We start from the raw sequence: 16,854 nt of genomic DNA on the forward strand, positions 1-16,854 counted from the left end.
TGAACAATTCTTAGACACATTCCTTAATGGACAACATTAGTTAAATTGTTTTGCCAATGTTTCAGAAAAGGAATATTTACATTTAAATGAATTTCCAGAAAAGAACCTGGACACCAGATCTTTAACTGGAACAAAATAGCAGTCAAGTCTCTTAAAAGTTGTTATCCACAAAGGTGATCTCCTCTACCTCGGCGTTATAACTTAGACGCTGGTATAAAACATTCACAGTACCTTCCGGTTTGCTGCTGAGTGCTGAGAGCAGACATACACATTCCAGCATGCTTCAAAAAACGCTTTGTCTAAATTCAGACCTCGCTGTAAGTACTGAACAATGAGTATGGCTGCCTGACTGAGAGTAGAAACAGATGATGTTGGAGAACCTATAAAAATAAAACATTGCCATATGTGACCAATAGTCTTCTAAAACCTTTGATAGAAACTGATAAATATGCTCTTAATCTTCTGTACACTGATTCCTAACCATGTATTTGCTTTATATCTAGGGTCTCCCGAGGGCACAACAGATGTGTAATAACACTCTCTCTCCCTCATCTGCCTTCCCTCTTATTCCCTGGCCTCCAGCAATGTATCTGAGAACTCTTTTACAGGTGTCACATGTATCTTTAATTTCAAGAGGACACACACAGCAAGGATGGTCAAGTGAGTATGACCATACAAAGGACAATAGGCAGTATAAATCCCAACTGTCAGTATAACTAATTCTGACAAATTATCAACCACCGAGCCTCATCTGTGACAGGGAACATGCACGAAGAACAGACAAACTGAACTGTACCCAGCACACAGCAATTACTCAGTAAATAGTATTTCATTTATTACTACTCATCCTTTTATCACAAGGAAACAACGACAAAAATTAGAGTCGTTCCAACTCTTATTTCTACCTTATTTCCCCTTCATAAGGGCAATGGTGACCCAGAAGATATGAAGGCAAAGCTCTTGAATCTCAAAGCATAGAGCAGAATTACCCAGCAAATGGTCCCTGTTACAGGAGCACATACCCAATTATTATTTTCATTACATGCATATGTATCAATCTGTATATCAAGTGTGGGTGTCCAAGGAGCCAAGAAGGGCGTCAGATTCCCTGCAGCTGGAACTGAGTCCACTAACAGGGGTGCTGGGAACAAAATGCCAGTCTTTTGGAAAAGCAAGTGCTTGTAACCATTGAGCCATCTCTGTAACTCCTTATGGAGCTTACCACACTGATGGCTACACTTCCTCCAGATGAGCAGAACTCCATTTCCTGAGGTATTTGGATATTACATTTTAAACATGCTTTCTTGATCACTTTTATTTTAATGGGTATCAACTGTAAGAACTCCTAGACTACAGACCTAATGGAGCAACATGAATTACTACAGGACAGCAACTGCAAAGGCCTAGAAATCAAGTAGCTCACCTCTAACAATGCTCTGGACCTCTGTGTGCAGAGCCAAGAGGATGTTACACACACTGTCCCCCACCAACCCAAGGCTGTGAAGTAGAACTTTCAAATCCAGGTTATCTGGGATGCTTTCATCCCCTTCTCCTGAAATATAGATTTCAAGTCCACGATTCCTCATAGCTCTGGAAATTTCTCCATGAACAGGATCCATGGAGAGAAAAAGCCTAATAAAGAGGAAATAATAAAAAGGAAATTGAGAAGGAGAGAGAAAAATCAAATCCCAAAAACTAACGGTTTTGGCCTCTAGCACCAATTGTTAAGGGCAAACTATATGTGGCTCACCTATAGGAAATCCATCGAAGAAGATGCTACCACCTCACTGTGTGAATACTATTACCCATACCTCTTTTTTAACACGTCAACATCCTTGCATCCATTTCTCTATACCTACTTTTGTTTCTAAATACTTACTTTTATCTATATGTATGCATTTGAGTCTGTTTGTGCACCTATGTGTGGTGCTTGCAGTCCTAAAGAGGGTGTCAGATCCCCTGAAGCTGGAGTTTTTTTGATAGTTATGACATGCCCAGTGTGGGTGTTGGTAACTAAACTCGGCAGACCTCTCTATAAGAGCTGCAACCACTGAGCCCGTTCTCCATCCTCATATGCCTGTTTTCTTAAGGAACTATGCTGAGAACTTAGAAAGTCTTGCTTTCAGACACTCACCCCAACATAGACCATGCTGATTCATCCACATAGAGCAGAAAAGGGAGCAATGAACTCTGGCCTTAGTGAGGTTTTCTACTTCTGTGATAAAGCACCCTAAGAGTTTATGTCAGCTTACAGTTTCACATCACAATCCATCATCTAAAGAAGTCAGGGCAGAACTGAAGCGGGGCAGGAAGCTACAGGCAGAAGCTGATGCAGAGGCCATGGAGGACTGCAGCTTATTGGCTTGCTCAGTTTTCTGATAGTACCCAGGACCACCTGACCAGGAGTAGCAACACTCAGTGAGCTGGGCCCTCCCACACCAGTCAGTCAAGAAAATGGACTACAAATTTACCCACAGGACAATCTGGTAGCAGTATTTTTTTTCAGTTAAGGTTGCCACCTCTAGTTTGTATCAAGTGACATAAATCTAGCTAGCACAACTCTTCTGTAACAGTCAATTTCTCTTCACCAATGTCCCTCCATCCTCTCATGTAGCTATCTGACATCTCAACTTACGTGAGAACAGAAGAATGGATTCCTGGCTGGCTGTCCTATACCAAACGTGCTCTTCTGCTAGTATTCCCCTTCTCAATAAGCTGCTTCTCATTTGCCCAGTTACTCTAGACAAACCACAGATGCCATCCTTGTTTCTTTTCAACTCCCAAGACCCACCCATGTGACCCTGTAACACGGGACACACTTTCTTCTTCCTAGGCTATCAGCAAAGGACTGTGACTAACCTCTTACCTTCTACGCCTTACCGCTAACCCTAGAGAAGGACCTCACCTCTTTCTGTATTCTGCTGTCCTCAAAGCCTAGCAAGTACTTGGTAAACAGGAGGGCCTTAATATATACGTTTTAACAGAATGATCGGGTCGCCTTCTCGGAACATGGTGCAGTTTACAAAGAGGTTCTATTTGATGTCTGCCTTTGTGACTGAAGACACTCAATTCTTTATTAGACACATAAGAACTAGAAGTACCTGAAATTGGGGTGTGGTGTTACTGTGGAAGTGGCTCCATCGACCATCCCTCTTTCGTTAATGGTGAGAACACCACCAGGCTCGAGCAATGCATTCAGACGATCCAGCACTGATGGACTGCACGAACAGAATTCAAATGCTATTCAGGCTGGCCTGTCGCTGTGACTCCACTACTCTTACACAAGCTGGCACTTTCTTTTGGACCCACATCTCCCGTCCAGAGAGCACTCCATACAGCACTGTAATCTCTCCCAAGGGCCAACTCCTTTTCTCATTCCTATTCCAGAAGTCACACAGCTTTATAAAAGTACACACATTTACTGAATAAATAAAACAAGGAAAAAGCACCACATAGCTCTCTCCCTCCTCCCTTAAAATGATCAAATACACTTGAAGATAACTGGATTTCAACTGAAACCACTTAAAAATAGCTTCTATTATAGCAACTTCCTATTTGCCCTTTTTCTCAATCTAGGATAAAAAGTAATATGAACTGTGATTATTAGTAATACTTACTAACGTTTGTGTACATCATATCCTGTATTTCAGAGAGTCAGTATTTAAAATGACCCTAACAAGTAATCTCGAAGGTAACAAGGCCTAGTGCTGTATGGAAAAGCAATCCAAGTTTCTCAGCCTTTACTTTAGTCATCTAACGACCAGCCCAGACTGTTCACCACATGGCAGTATAAGAACGGCTGAAGGTGTACTGCGAGGTGAGAAAGCCAACAGGTCAACAATACAGAGAGCCTCAGTGTGTGTGTTTACAGTTCACAAACACACCAAGTTCAGGCAGACCCACTCACGTTTGGGCATAACTGGGCATGATTGGGTTCTTACTTGCAGAAGTTAACATTGTCCATCAAAAGCCAATCTCCAGACTTCAGGGCCTGAACTAGCATGCTGTCAACCCATTCAAAGCTGCCGTGACTCCGGCCACTGGCTGACTGCAGAAGCTTCACCCCGAAACCCCGGAACTCCTCGACAAGTTTGGCAAAGTCTGTAATATTGCAGTCAAGAGTAAGCACCACAGTAATCAATGTTAAAGCATGACACTTCAGCCTCCTATCAAGGATAACCCCTAAACAAATCCCAACATTTGTTTAAACAGAGATAATTAAATTATGTTTAGGACAGACAAAAACTTTCAATAACTTTACAAATTAATAACTACATACTCAGGGTTGACTTTGGTGAATAATTGTAGTGTGTTTCAATTGTAAAAATGTCTCAAGAAAGGTCTCTCATCCACTACATTATAATTCTATATTAAAGAGCTGTAAGCTGACAAAGTATAATTAATGCCACTAGATTTCCTTTAGAATGGCGAGATTATATATTTACCCACCCATCTATCTATAGATATAGCTCACAAATACTTTATAGTCAAACACTAACAGCTCTTGTCTAGAATTTTTCAAATGGTCATTTTAGTTAGAAATTATGTTATATTGGATTCTTGCTTTGAGCCATGAGAATAGACTTAAGTTCCCATTTTTAACTTGAGAACTGGAGAGAAAACGTGACAGAATAAGAGGTAGCACAACATGGTGTACCACCAAGATGAAGTCCTATAACTGCTTTTGTAGAAAGCTACAAAGGGGGACTGGGGGGAACCAAAGATGCCAGTGGTCTCACTGAACTGAGGCCAGGTGGAGCAACTGGAAAGAGCAGCAGCATACTTTAAAGGACAGGCTTCTCAGAGAAGGCTCCAAAGTCCCTGGAAGAGGACCTTGTGCCTTCGGTTAAATAACCTGCACATCTAAATAAAAGTCACCTGTATGAAGACTGGGCTGGAAGAAAACTGAGTTTCTTTTCAGTGCCCACCAGCCCAAGGAGCGACCTCAGCAAATACACAGAGCACCCAGCAAGTAAAATCAGATGCTTCAGGGTCATGTCACAAGAGGAAATGCTATTCCTCCCCATCCCTGAAAAGTGTAAAAGCTATCTTAAAAAGATTAAAGTGATTCATAGGCAATTTATTACCTGCGAAAAAAAGTCCAACAGACTTTAATAAAAATTATAATGTAGTTCCTCACAGTTTAAAACCAGTGTCTAACACCTAGTCAGACTTAGACAGAGGGAAAAATGAAAATGCTAGAGCAAGTAAAAACAAAACTAAACAAAAATACTTGTTAGTGATGGATATTATGGATTGACCTATAGCTGAATAAGCATAAAATGAAGAACAGAGCCTGGTAATCAGTTTTTGTATTTCCCTTTTCAATATCATCAATCTGAAATCCTTTCTTTCAGCATTTTTCTTCCAAAGTTAACAATCAAGTCTTCAGCAGTAATCATTACATGTATTAAATATATGACATGACATTCGACATTCACAAATACATTCCTATAAATAGACACAAGATGGGAAATGCTAAGCGTATGATAATCACAAGCACATACCTGCTTTGGAATATGAGTTGATTTTATTATTGAGTCGCTGCATAAGCAGCAACACTGCTTCCAGTTTGTTGACAATCTCTATGGTGACACCTTTACCATCCTCACCAAGACATTTGGGTTTGTATGTCAGAAGGAAATGGCTCCAGGCTCGCAACACTACTTCTGTGTCATCAGCACTGTTAAGAAGACTGTCCCTTAGCAGTACCCTGACAGTGTGCTCTACCTTCTCAAGCAGTAGCCTCCAAGGTCGGATAATATCAACCTGCAATTTCCAGATCACAGGAGAAGCCATTGGCCAAAGAGAAAGGATGCTGTTACATATATATAGTCACCACTAATACAAAAATCCCCACAACAGGCCACAAGTTTATTATGTTATGCCTGGCAATGGAAAAGTATACCAGGTACCTGCTCAAATCCGCCTAGAAGCTCAGTAGTATCCATTGCACTATTCATAGCCATGATCTTTAAGGTGTGGCCAGTAAGGTGTGCCAGAAGCTGGACCAGGCTGGTCTTGCCCACAGAGGCTGGCCCCACAAGGATGACCATCCAGCTCATCTGCACACACTTCATGATGGGTTCCAGAGCCTGGAATGACTGGTGTAGGAGTGACAGGGGCCGGCGGCATGGATGAGGAACATAGCTGCTGCGAGAAAGGACTGAGTAGCCGATCTGAAGAAAACATGGCAGTGATATGTAGTGAGATAGAAGCCATGGAAAACTGTCACAGGGCAAAGGGTTATTTCAGTTTCTTTACCTGAACGTCATAGGGAGTGATATGAAATAGTCTAGTCCCCATGTATGGCTTGGAATTGGAAGCAAACACATCCTTAAACACCGTGATGACCTAAGGGAAGATAATGCAGTGAGAATATAAACCATTATAAAGTCTTAACCTGATGCTGAACTGGATCCTCAGAAAACAAGCACAGTGACAAGTCACTGCACCTGGACAACAGCAGCAAAAGCTTTCCTTTCCCTTTGAGTGTTCTCTTACAAACACCACAAGGTAAGGCTGGGATTGTAGCACATCCCATAATCCCAGCATGGGGAGGCTAAGGCAGGAAAAACACAAGTTCGTGACAATCCTGGGCTACATAGTCAGTGCTAGTTCCGCCTCAGATACATCAAGACCCAGAGTTAAAAACCAAAAAGTGCACTAACAACAAAAGTAACTTGAGCTCAAGAACAGAGTAATGGGGCCAGAGAGATGGCTCAGTGGTTAAGAACACTGGCTGCTCTTCAAGAAGACCCCAGTTTGATCCCCAGCATCCATATGGCAGCTCACAATTGCCTGTACCTTCAGTTCCAGGGAATCCAACATCCTCTTCTAGCCTCTGTGGGTAGCAGTCATACATGTGATGGAGACATATATGCAGGCAAAGCATTCACACACATAAAATTAAAATTAAATAGTTACATAATCTCAAACTACTTGAGATTTCAGTGAAATTTATAGTATAAAATAAAATGAAGCCATGGGCAGTATAGCATATCTTGAGATAAAACACTTGCTTTCACTTCATAAAAACATCAGCACAGCTGGGTGGTGGCGGAACACACCTTTAATCTCAGTTCGCTGGAGACAGAAACAGGTGGATCTCTGTGAGTTTGAGGCTAGCCTGGACTATAAAGTGAGTTCCAGGACAGTCAGGGCTGTTTCACAGAGAAACCCTGGGGGGTGGTGGTGTGTGTGTGTGTGTGTGTGTGTGTGTGTGTGTGTGTGTGTGTGTGTGTGTGTGTGGTGGTGGTGGTGGTGGTGGGGAGTGTAAACAAAAAAACCATCAGCACTAACCTGAAGATTATGAGGAAAAATGTACTAGCCAGAGCACTGCAAAGCAGAATTTATTATTTCCACTTCATAAACTATTCATCTAATCAAGAATACAGCCGGGCGGTGGTGGCGCACGCCTTTAATCCCAGCACTCGGGAGGCAGAGCCAGGCGGATCTCTGTGAGTTCGAGGCCAGCCTGGTCTCCAAAGCGAGTTCCAGGAAAGGCGCAAAGCTACACAGAGAAACCCTGTCTCGAAAAACCAAAAAAAAAAAAAAAAAAAAAAAAAAAAAAAAAAAAAAAAAAAAAAAGAATACAGACTCCCCGCAACCCTGCTTTTAGACACTTTCTATCAACTACTCATCTACGGATTTCTTTTGAAAGCCTAGGGAGTCAGTGAGAGATGGGTAGAGGAAATTAAAATACTAACAAGCATATAAAGGAAGAAGAAAAATTAGAATCACCCCCAAAATTGTTCCAAGTTGACAAGCACCAATATTCTTATAATCATATATGAAAGTCAGAAAATGAAAATAAGGAGAGCTCATGATCACTGTGGAGCGGTGTAGCTGACTCCTAAGTGGCAGGAACAAAATCTTGCTGTCACACATCTCTGGCTCACACTAAAGCTTACCTCCTTCCCTAATGTTCTGATAGAGTCAACAGAATAAACTCACTAGCTGCTTTATTTGATTTTTAAAAACCAGATTCAATTTATCTGGGTCTTTCATACCTCAATGTTCACTATTTTTACTTTTCATCATCTTTTATTCAAACCCCCTAATTTGGTCAATTAGAGCAACTCTGAAATGGAGGAGTGTGGAAACTCTCCTCAGACCACAGCAAGCCACTTGAAAACTGGTGAATATTTTCGTGCCAATCAATGTACTCCAGGCTGAGTGTTCATCTGAAGTGCTTGTGACCAGAAATAGTCCACATGTCCAGTTCTTTATTTGCATATACAGAAGACATCTGGCTAATATGAGACAAGTCTAAACATTCAGGTTTCAACAACACCCTAAATATTTAGCATGAAGGTAATTTGATGTCTTTAGCATGCCCGTGGTTTCTTTCTTTGGGAGGAGGGAGGTTTGAGACAGGGTTTCTCTGTGAAACAGTCCTGGCTGTCCTGGAACTCACTCTGTAGACCAGAATGACCTTTAACTCACAGAGATTCACCTGCCTCCGCCTCCCGAGTGCTGGGATTAAAGGTGTGCGCCACCACCCGGTTCCACGGTTTCTTTTTTGAGATAGTGTCTCACCGTGTAGCCCTGAATGGCCTGGAACTCTCGATGTAGACCAGGCTAGCTTGAATCAATAGCTATGCTTGCCTCTTCCAGGGTTTCTCCATGTAGTCCTAGAACTCACTATGTAGACCAGGCTTCAAACTTAAGGTCGGCCTGCTTCTGCCTCCTGAGTGTTGAGACTAAAGGCGTGTGCTGCCACCACCACACAGCTAGTATGTCTATGTTTTGACTGACCTTCCATGTAAGGTCAGGTGTGGAATCTTCCACTTACAGTATTGCAGTTTTTAATTGCATTTCACTCACTTCATATTTTCAGAGATGCTTATATTGTGAAACCAACAAATTAAACGACTAGCTAATGCTATGTGAATTATGCAATAATAAAAAAAAAGTCAAAATATATTAGCTGAACATTTTTTCCTGATCCAATGACTGAAAGCTATTTTGTAGGAAATAAGTTGAGTAGTTCTGAATACTATGAATAAGTGAACATGGGCAATTCAGTAAGAGGGGCATGAAATTCACGTGATTTGTCACACATTCACATTTGTCCAAAAGAATTACTGCTTCTAACACATGGACTGGTATGTACATCAATTCACTTCCTCTGAGAGAGAGAGTGAGAGAGACAGACAGACAGACAGACTGGGACAAATGGGAAATGGTGAGGAGGGAGTTGTGTCCACCTGCAGAGGCCGGGAGGGTGTCACTGTCTTCCCTATCACACTCCAAATGAACCTAGAGCTCCTGTTTTGTAGCTGAGCTTGCAGCCCGCAGTCCCCATCTCCACCCCACCATTCAGGGCTGGGGTTATAGGTGTGGGGGCGGGGAGGGCGGGGATTTGTGCCTCGCTGTCTTATGGTGGGTGCTGGAATCTGAACTCTGGTCTTCATGCTCATACAGCCAGCACTCTTAGCCCTGAGCCATCTCTCTCTTCTCCAATGAATTCCGTTTGAAATAGTGAGATTTAGTAGAAACTAACAGCGGGCAAAGCATAGAGCACCTAAACTGGGTCCACCATATCAACTGCCTCTGCTTCCTCTAAGACTCCAAGACTGACAGCACTTCCTGCCACACCTGTTTGGAGACGTCACTGTAAGACTAGCACACACTCAAATGCACAACTACAGGGTATGGTGAAGCACGCCTGTGGTCTTTGCAGGGGAGACTGAAGCAGGAAGATCACATGAGTCCAGACACTTGTGACCAGCCTGAGCAACATAGGAAACTCTCAGTCAGAGGACAGAGGTACAGATGACTGTCACGTTCTCTTTACAAAGGTGTATTTACAGCTCATTCAGATACAAATTAACTTCTCTTGTTAGGCGAAAAACAAAACAAAACAAAAAAAAGGAAAAAAAATTATCTTTTCTTTGTATCTACTTACGCTTTCTAGATAAAATACGTTATAATTTGACAGTTAATTATGAACCTAACAATAAAACTCCCAGCAAATCCTTCTGTTCTGTTGGGTTACAGCAATACTCTTGTTTGTACCTAGAAAGCAGGTAAGATCAAGCTCCTTTTTTTTTTTTTTTTTTTTTGGTTTTTCGAGACAGGGTCTCTCTGTGTAGCTTTGCGCCTTTTCCTGGGACTCACTTGGTAGCCCAGGCTGGCCTCGAACTCACAGATATCCGCCTGGCTCTGCCTCCCAAGTGCTGGGATTAAAGGCGTGCGCCACCACCGCCCGGCAAGATCAAGCTCTTTATGGAAGACCATGCTGTTTCTATTTGAATCATGCTGAAAATAGAAACCAGGCAAGTCCTGACAGTTCTGGTCTAAGTTTCGTGACTATGGGGAATTATAGACACAGAAGCAAAATGTCTAGATTCGGAACCGTGCTAGGCTATGTTCTAGCAAGGTCTGAATTTCCAAGTGCTCTGGTGTTTTTCTGAGCCTCTTCTATCTTCAGAAGAAATCAGTTTTTAGCAAGAAAGGTAAATGAAGATGCAGGAGACTCACTTTTTCTTTGTCCTCTCTGGTTCTCATCCTTTCTCCATAAACTAGAAACACATGCTGACTGGGATCATAGCAGCCGGGAGATTGGTCAACCAGCATCAGCTGACACCAGCGGAAGAGGTCTCGGAGGTTGAATTCCCAGGGTCCCCCTTTTTGCCCCCATTTCTTCTCAACAGTCACTTCATGGTCAATCTAGAAATAAGACATTCTTACTGAAAATGGTGTCCTATCAGCACTGCACTAACATTGTTACATATACACATGGGATCGAAAATGGAAATTAATAGTTTTGATTCAAATGACTCCTCCTAACCTAAACTTCCAAAGGCCAAGAAGACCGTGCACACATCACTGATATGCCCACAATGCAGAAAGGACCCAGTCATCAAGGGGTAGCACACATGCCACTACAAACGTGCAGAATACTGTAATTTTCTTTCGGTAGACCAGGAATTTGGTAGTCTTGTTCTGAGGAAATGATGGTTTAAAAGAGCAAGGAAAATACAAGTTGGTACTTACATGGTTATTGAAAGCTACCATTTTCTTAACAATATTTTTGTCAATGGCTGGGAACAAAGTACTGGCAATGAACTCCATGTCAACTACTGTAAGGGGATCCACAAAGACCTATAAAACCCAAACATCACACAATATCAATGATTTTCTCTAGAAAACGACAACCCTACAATGCTATGTGCTAGTTCTACTTAATATAAAAGAGCAATAATTGAGTTTTAGAAATTTCTTACAATGAAGAACTAGTTTCGAAATATAGATAACAGGCTTGGCTTTTAAACTTTATCTAGTAAATTAGAGAAAAGAGACCTGTGCAATTCACTTTTAGATTACATTTGTTTTCAACAATTTCCTACAAGTATTCTTAAATACTTTCAGATTCAGACTGTTAGTATGAACATGATTGCTTTAAAATTCTCCCAACCTTTTTGTATTTGACAATTTTCATAATGAACATTCTTTTTTAAAAGTTACATTTGTGCCTGGTGCCAGTTGAGGTCAGAAGAGAGTGTCAGATCCCCTGGGACTGGAGTTACAGATGGTTGTGAGCAGCCATGTTGGGAATCAACCAGGGTCCTCTCTAAAAGCAACCAGTGCTCTTAACTGCTCAGCCACCTCTCCAGTACAATAAACATCATTAAATGATACTCAAAAAGTTCTTAATTATCAATGAACAGGATATTAGAGCTAACATCTAGAGGTACTTTCAAAACTCTAAATTAATCAAACTGTGAAAAATACCAACTAAAATAAGCATGTTTATAAACACATCCCTTTGTAAAAATGAATAAAGACATAACATTTTAGATTTTGCTAATGATAGGAGGGATACTGGATTTTATTTGTGGATTTTTTGAGACAGGGTCTCAATGTATAGCCCTGGCTGGCCTTGAACTCACAGAGACCCATGTGCCTCTGCTTTCTAAGTGCTGGATTAAATGCATGTGGCACCATGCCCAGCTCATGGCACTTTTCTATTCTCAATTTTAATCCTGAAATACATTACTTTCATTACAAAACCTATAAAAGATCATCACTTGAAATCATTAATGACCAGTCTCTATGCCAGAGCACATTTATGAAGTCCTTATAAGGGCAGTAACCTCACTGTCTTCTAAATGATAACACACCAAAGTCTCCAGGTCACAGTACACACAGGATAAAGACAGGGAAGGAGGACCATTCAGCAAGTCCTCTATCATACACATAGTGGACATGCGAGCATCAACTGGTTTCCAGGGCAGCAGGGAATCTTACCTGAGTGAATCTGTTAAGGAAAGACTTGGGCAAGCCCTTCCTCCCACCTCCTTGTCTAAAGGGATTCTGACAACCAAAAATCCTGGTCTTTTCATGCTGAACTTGAAAGCTCATGCCTAGCTCTGGTACATAGATTTCTCCTCGATGATCAAAGCAAGCATTGAGTCCTTCTAGTACGGACTGAGAGGCCAGATTAAGCTGTTTGGAAGAGAAAGTGCAAATATTTGTTTCATTATTTCAGTGTATAACTAGAACAAAAGACAAGGCAGTAATTATGAGTAGTAAAGTTTTCTTGATTGAAGTCAGAGAAACTCAAACTGTATTTCTCATATATTATAAGAGATTTGGGATAGGTGTAAGCTTTATTATATATAAATAATTTTATAAGTATGTATGAATATAAAGCCTGTATATGATTTCAATTTTTTTTTAGATTTATCTATTTTATTTTATGTACATTAGTGCTGTACTAGCATGTATATATGTGCACATGTGTTCCTGGTGCTTGCTGAAGTCAGAAGAAGCTCTTGGATCCCTTGGAACTGGAGTTATAGATGGTTATGAACCACTAATGTGAGTACTGGAAACTGAACAGCCATTCTCTGAAAGAGAAGCAAGTGCTCTTAACCAGCAAACCATTGATCCTACCCACATATAAGTTAAGATAAGGAAATATACAGAGTAAACTTAAAAAAACAAACATAACAAAACAACTTTTAAAATCTTCCGAACACATTTAATTATGTCAATTATAATGAACTTACACTGGTCTCTGTAATAACACCCTCAAATACTGAACAAAATCTTCAAGTGGGTTTCAAATTTGTGATATGACAACACAAAGTGGGTCTACAGTGCTACAGAACAATCTTTTTGTACACTATGACTATGTATTACTCTCATTGGCTAATAAAAAGCTGATTGCCCGATAGCTGGATAGGAAGAGATTGAGCGAGAGCCAGACTAGGAAAATCTGGGAAGAGGAAGGACAGAGTCAGAAGTCACCAGCAAGGGCAGATAAGCAAGATGAGAATGTCATACTGAGAAAAGGTACCAAGCCATGTGGCTAAACAGATAAGAATTATGGGTCAATTTAAATGTAAGAGTTAGCTAGTAACAAGCTTGAGCTATCAGCCGAGCACTTATAATTAATATAAGCTTCTGTGTGGTTATTTGGGAAGCGGATGCTAGGTATTTGGGAACAAAGAGTTGGGACGAGAAACACCCAACTACACTAGAGTTAACATTCAACAATAGTTTTATGATTGGGGACATAAAGAATGAAAAGAACTAACTAAATATAGGCCTTCCGATTCTAAGTCAGAGCTCACAGATAGGAGACATGAGTGGTCTTTAGGTAACACTGAAAAACTAAATGGAAGAATGCAAATCACTACAACGCAATCATCTTGAGTTATTTCTACCAGAACCTCATCATGTCTTATAAGCACAGTGAAGTCTTCTGAATATTCCCAGATAGAAAGTTCCTCTAAGTGGGTATCCAACTCTAGAATGTCCTGCAATCCCTGAATGCAAGTTTGAATACAGCCAGTGTGGCCTTTAGCTTAAATCTAAGCTTTCTCTTTTGCTGACTAATAAATATTCCTACATGCTCCCCTCTAGAACCACGGGTATCTGTCTCTCCTTGGTATCTGCCCTGAGCAGCAGACAGCAAATATCTGACTGATTCTCATAGAACCCTCCCCTTGTCATCTAGGACCAGGGGAGAGATGTGCATCCAGTGAAACTGCCATCCCCATCCAGCCACTTACTGAATACCCCAAAAAGATTCAGTACTTACCATGTCTCATGATAGGCTTTCAATTCAGATGAGTAATTCACTAAATATATATCTAACTTGGATCATTTACTGATTTTTATACTTTTGTATATCATTGTGTGTGTATATACATATTCCCAGCTACCCTGGAGCATTATCAAAACCTCAAGTGGTTGACACAATTTATAGAGCACTTCTGAAATAAATGTGAATATGGCAAGCTTGCCAGAGACATGAGAATAAAGAAAGTTGTGGTTTTTCTCTGGTGAAAATTCAGTATGAAGTACATCTTGGTAAAGGAATGCCAGTGAACTGAGGAGGACAAAATGAATTACCCTTCTGCACGTGCACTCTGCCAAGGGACATTTCTGACTAGTAATGAAATTAAAGGGTCTCTTCACTAGTGTGGTCTGTCCTTTCCATGAACTCCTCCACTAAAACACCTGGTTTTGCATCTTCTGACTGCTTTTCACCCATCTGTGATCCCATCTTGGTCCTGATGCTCACCTCATCCAACACAACCCAATGGCCTGCTTTCAAAGCTGCCAGCAAGGGGCCATCACACCAGGCAAACTCTCCACCTTTGCCACCTTCCACAGGTAGATCTGCTCCAAACAGATCAGTTATGTCCTGTAACAAAAGGTCACATCATTACCAAAGAGAAAACAAACACATAAGAAAGAAAAATAAATCTACTGGAACGTAAAACCATTAACTCTTAATGGACCTTGGGTGGACCTCATACAATATTCCTTGACCCTGACCTTTTCTCTTTTTCATGTAGTGTCCCAACTATTGTGGACACTCTTGCCAGGAGCCCAAGCATGCCCTAAGAATTTTCTGATCAAAATGCACCAAGTATCAATCTCCTTGTACAGATGCTCAGATCATTAGTTCTTCTTGGAGATTAATTGGTGAGCTTTAGCACAAACATTAGCAAAAGCAGTAACAATAACAGGGCCTTGCTCCCAGATCCTGATCAATTTTTCATCTCTGTCCCACATTTTCATAAGACTTTTAAAAAGTTACTTTACTTCTAAGATTTTTGAGAAAGGGGAAAAAGATTAAATGGTATGTTACATACAGAAATGAGTAGTCCTTTGTCAAAAGAAAACTGGAATTAAAACATCTAAATAAGAGAAGAATACTGCTGGTGCCGGCTATGAAGAATGCTAAAGACTTAGTTTGGATACTTCTGTGATACTTATCCCCGCATGCCATAGTTTTGGTGCTAAGAGTCATTTTTCATCAGAAATCCTTACAAGTAGACAGACAACCCTACTTCTCTTTATCCCATATGCACTTTAGGTTGCCGAAGCTTACCGTCTGCTCTGACAAGTTGATTCGAACCAGGGTATTTCCTGAAGCCTTTGCTAATGCAGCCACCAAACTTGTCTTGCCAACACCAGGTGAGCCCTCCAGAAGAATAGGTTTGCTCAGTTTAGCAGCTCTTAGGAGCCTTTGGGCATTCATAGCTGTGGTGCCTGCACTGAGTGCATAGTCAGCAATATTATATCCATTCAGGACAGGTCCTTAATTAAAGAAAAGCACAGTGAGACACAAGCTGAGTATAACCAAATCCTATACACCTCTCAACTCAAGGATAGCTATCCATCAGATAGGTTACCATCAGTGACACTACTGGAGTGAACATGTTCATCCCCTCTTTCAGGATTCTCCCAGTTCTGGATCTATAAAATGCCTTACAGGAATTCTGAAGCCCACCACATACTTTTCTCAACTGTGCCTAGTACAAACCATCTTTCCACTTACTTACTATACACACACACCACAAAGATAGGTCTAGCAGCCGACATCTCTTTCACAAACTACACTTCAAGTACTACACATCCTTGGTATAATCCATCATTCTGAGGAGGTATTTCCCTAACTATCACTGTGCCTCTGTACATTTCATCTGCTCGATAATTATTACTCACAGAAGCAGGGACTAGACAACAGATGACGCTGACATGGAAGTAACAGTCATAGATATTAAGAGTGCCGCTGTAGGAGATATGTAATCATGCCAGAGACCCTGGCTTCAATCCTAGCACCACAAAATTAATGAACAAATATTTGGCAAAGGAAATTTAACGAGCAGAAGAGCCAGGATCAGAAGTGAAATCTATTGTCTCTTACACTTCATTTCTCATTTAACCATTATTTCATCTACCCAACTCCATGAACAGACATTTTCTACGTCTCTGCACAACAGCCAGGTGATGGCAGATGCCCAGAGGGGAAGACTGAGGAAAACTACCAGCTCTTAAGGATTCACAAACCTGGTTTTGTAAGAGAATACAATTTACAGTTAAGATGCATTATAAGACAGCAGGGCTATGTAGTTCACTTCCGGGCTTGCTAGTTTTAGTTTAGAACTTCACCATGTGAAAAACAATCCTGCGTCACTCACACAAAACTAAGCCCTAACAGAAGTAGTTTTATAAGCTACAGGAGGAGAGTAACCACTTATTTAAAACCACTCTTACCTCTTGGTATAAAGAATGGGTGAACTCCCCAAAGGTCATCCACACCAGTGAATTCTTTGGGTTTCAGTCTATCATAAATCTTCAACTCATCTTTCTGACAATCTGTCAGTCGGACTACCTTGGAAAGTTTCTTTATGAGGAATTTCAGACATTCTTCTCGAGCCAAGAGGGCCGTACCAAACCCAGAGGAAGTTACCCCTATAAGAGAGTATCAGGACATGAGGGAGTAGAACCATCAAACCCACTGTGATCAGTGACAGCTCAGACCTTCTGTGAGGAAAAGGACCTCAGCAGAACTACAGGCTCAATACAGCTTCCAATGTA

General features: G+C 41.1%; 1 protein-coding gene across 1 annotated transcript in view; it reads right to left on the minus strand.

The window, feature by feature from the left end:
- The window catches only part of Mdn1 (midasin AAA ATPase 1), a 147,377-nt gene that overhangs the window by 63,622 nt on the left and 66,901 nt on the right, over nucleotides 1-16,854 (minus strand). The window contains exons 35-47 of the mRNA XM_052714956.1: nucleotides 16,531-16,728; nucleotides 15,362-15,570; nucleotides 14,546-14,668; nucleotides 12,259-12,456; nucleotides 11,005-11,112; nucleotides 10,489-10,677; nucleotides 6,265-6,354; nucleotides 5,916-6,179; nucleotides 5,508-5,769; nucleotides 3,942-4,101; nucleotides 3,102-3,218; nucleotides 1,424-1,632; nucleotides 232-380 (exon numbers count right to left, since the gene is read on the minus strand). Coding sequence (XP_052570916.1) covers nucleotides 232-380; nucleotides 1,424-1,632; nucleotides 3,102-3,218; nucleotides 3,942-4,101; nucleotides 5,508-5,769; nucleotides 5,916-6,179; nucleotides 6,265-6,354; nucleotides 10,489-10,677; nucleotides 11,005-11,112; nucleotides 12,259-12,456; nucleotides 14,546-14,668; nucleotides 15,362-15,570; nucleotides 16,531-16,728 — 2,276 coding nt within the window. The remainder of the gene's footprint in view (nucleotides 1-231; nucleotides 381-1,423; nucleotides 1,633-3,101; nucleotides 3,219-3,941; nucleotides 4,102-5,507; nucleotides 5,770-5,915; nucleotides 6,180-6,264; nucleotides 6,355-10,488; nucleotides 10,678-11,004; nucleotides 11,113-12,258; nucleotides 12,457-14,545; nucleotides 14,669-15,361; nucleotides 15,571-16,530; nucleotides 16,729-16,854) is intronic.

The sequence above is a fragment of the Peromyscus californicus genome, unplaced genomic scaffold (genome assembly GCF_007827085.1).
Source record: "Peromyscus californicus insignis strain IS unplaced genomic scaffold, ASM782708v3 Scaffold_5__1_contigs__length_169319896, whole genome shotgun sequence".
NCBI lineage: Eukaryota > Metazoa > Chordata > Mammalia > Rodentia > Cricetidae > Peromyscus > Peromyscus californicus.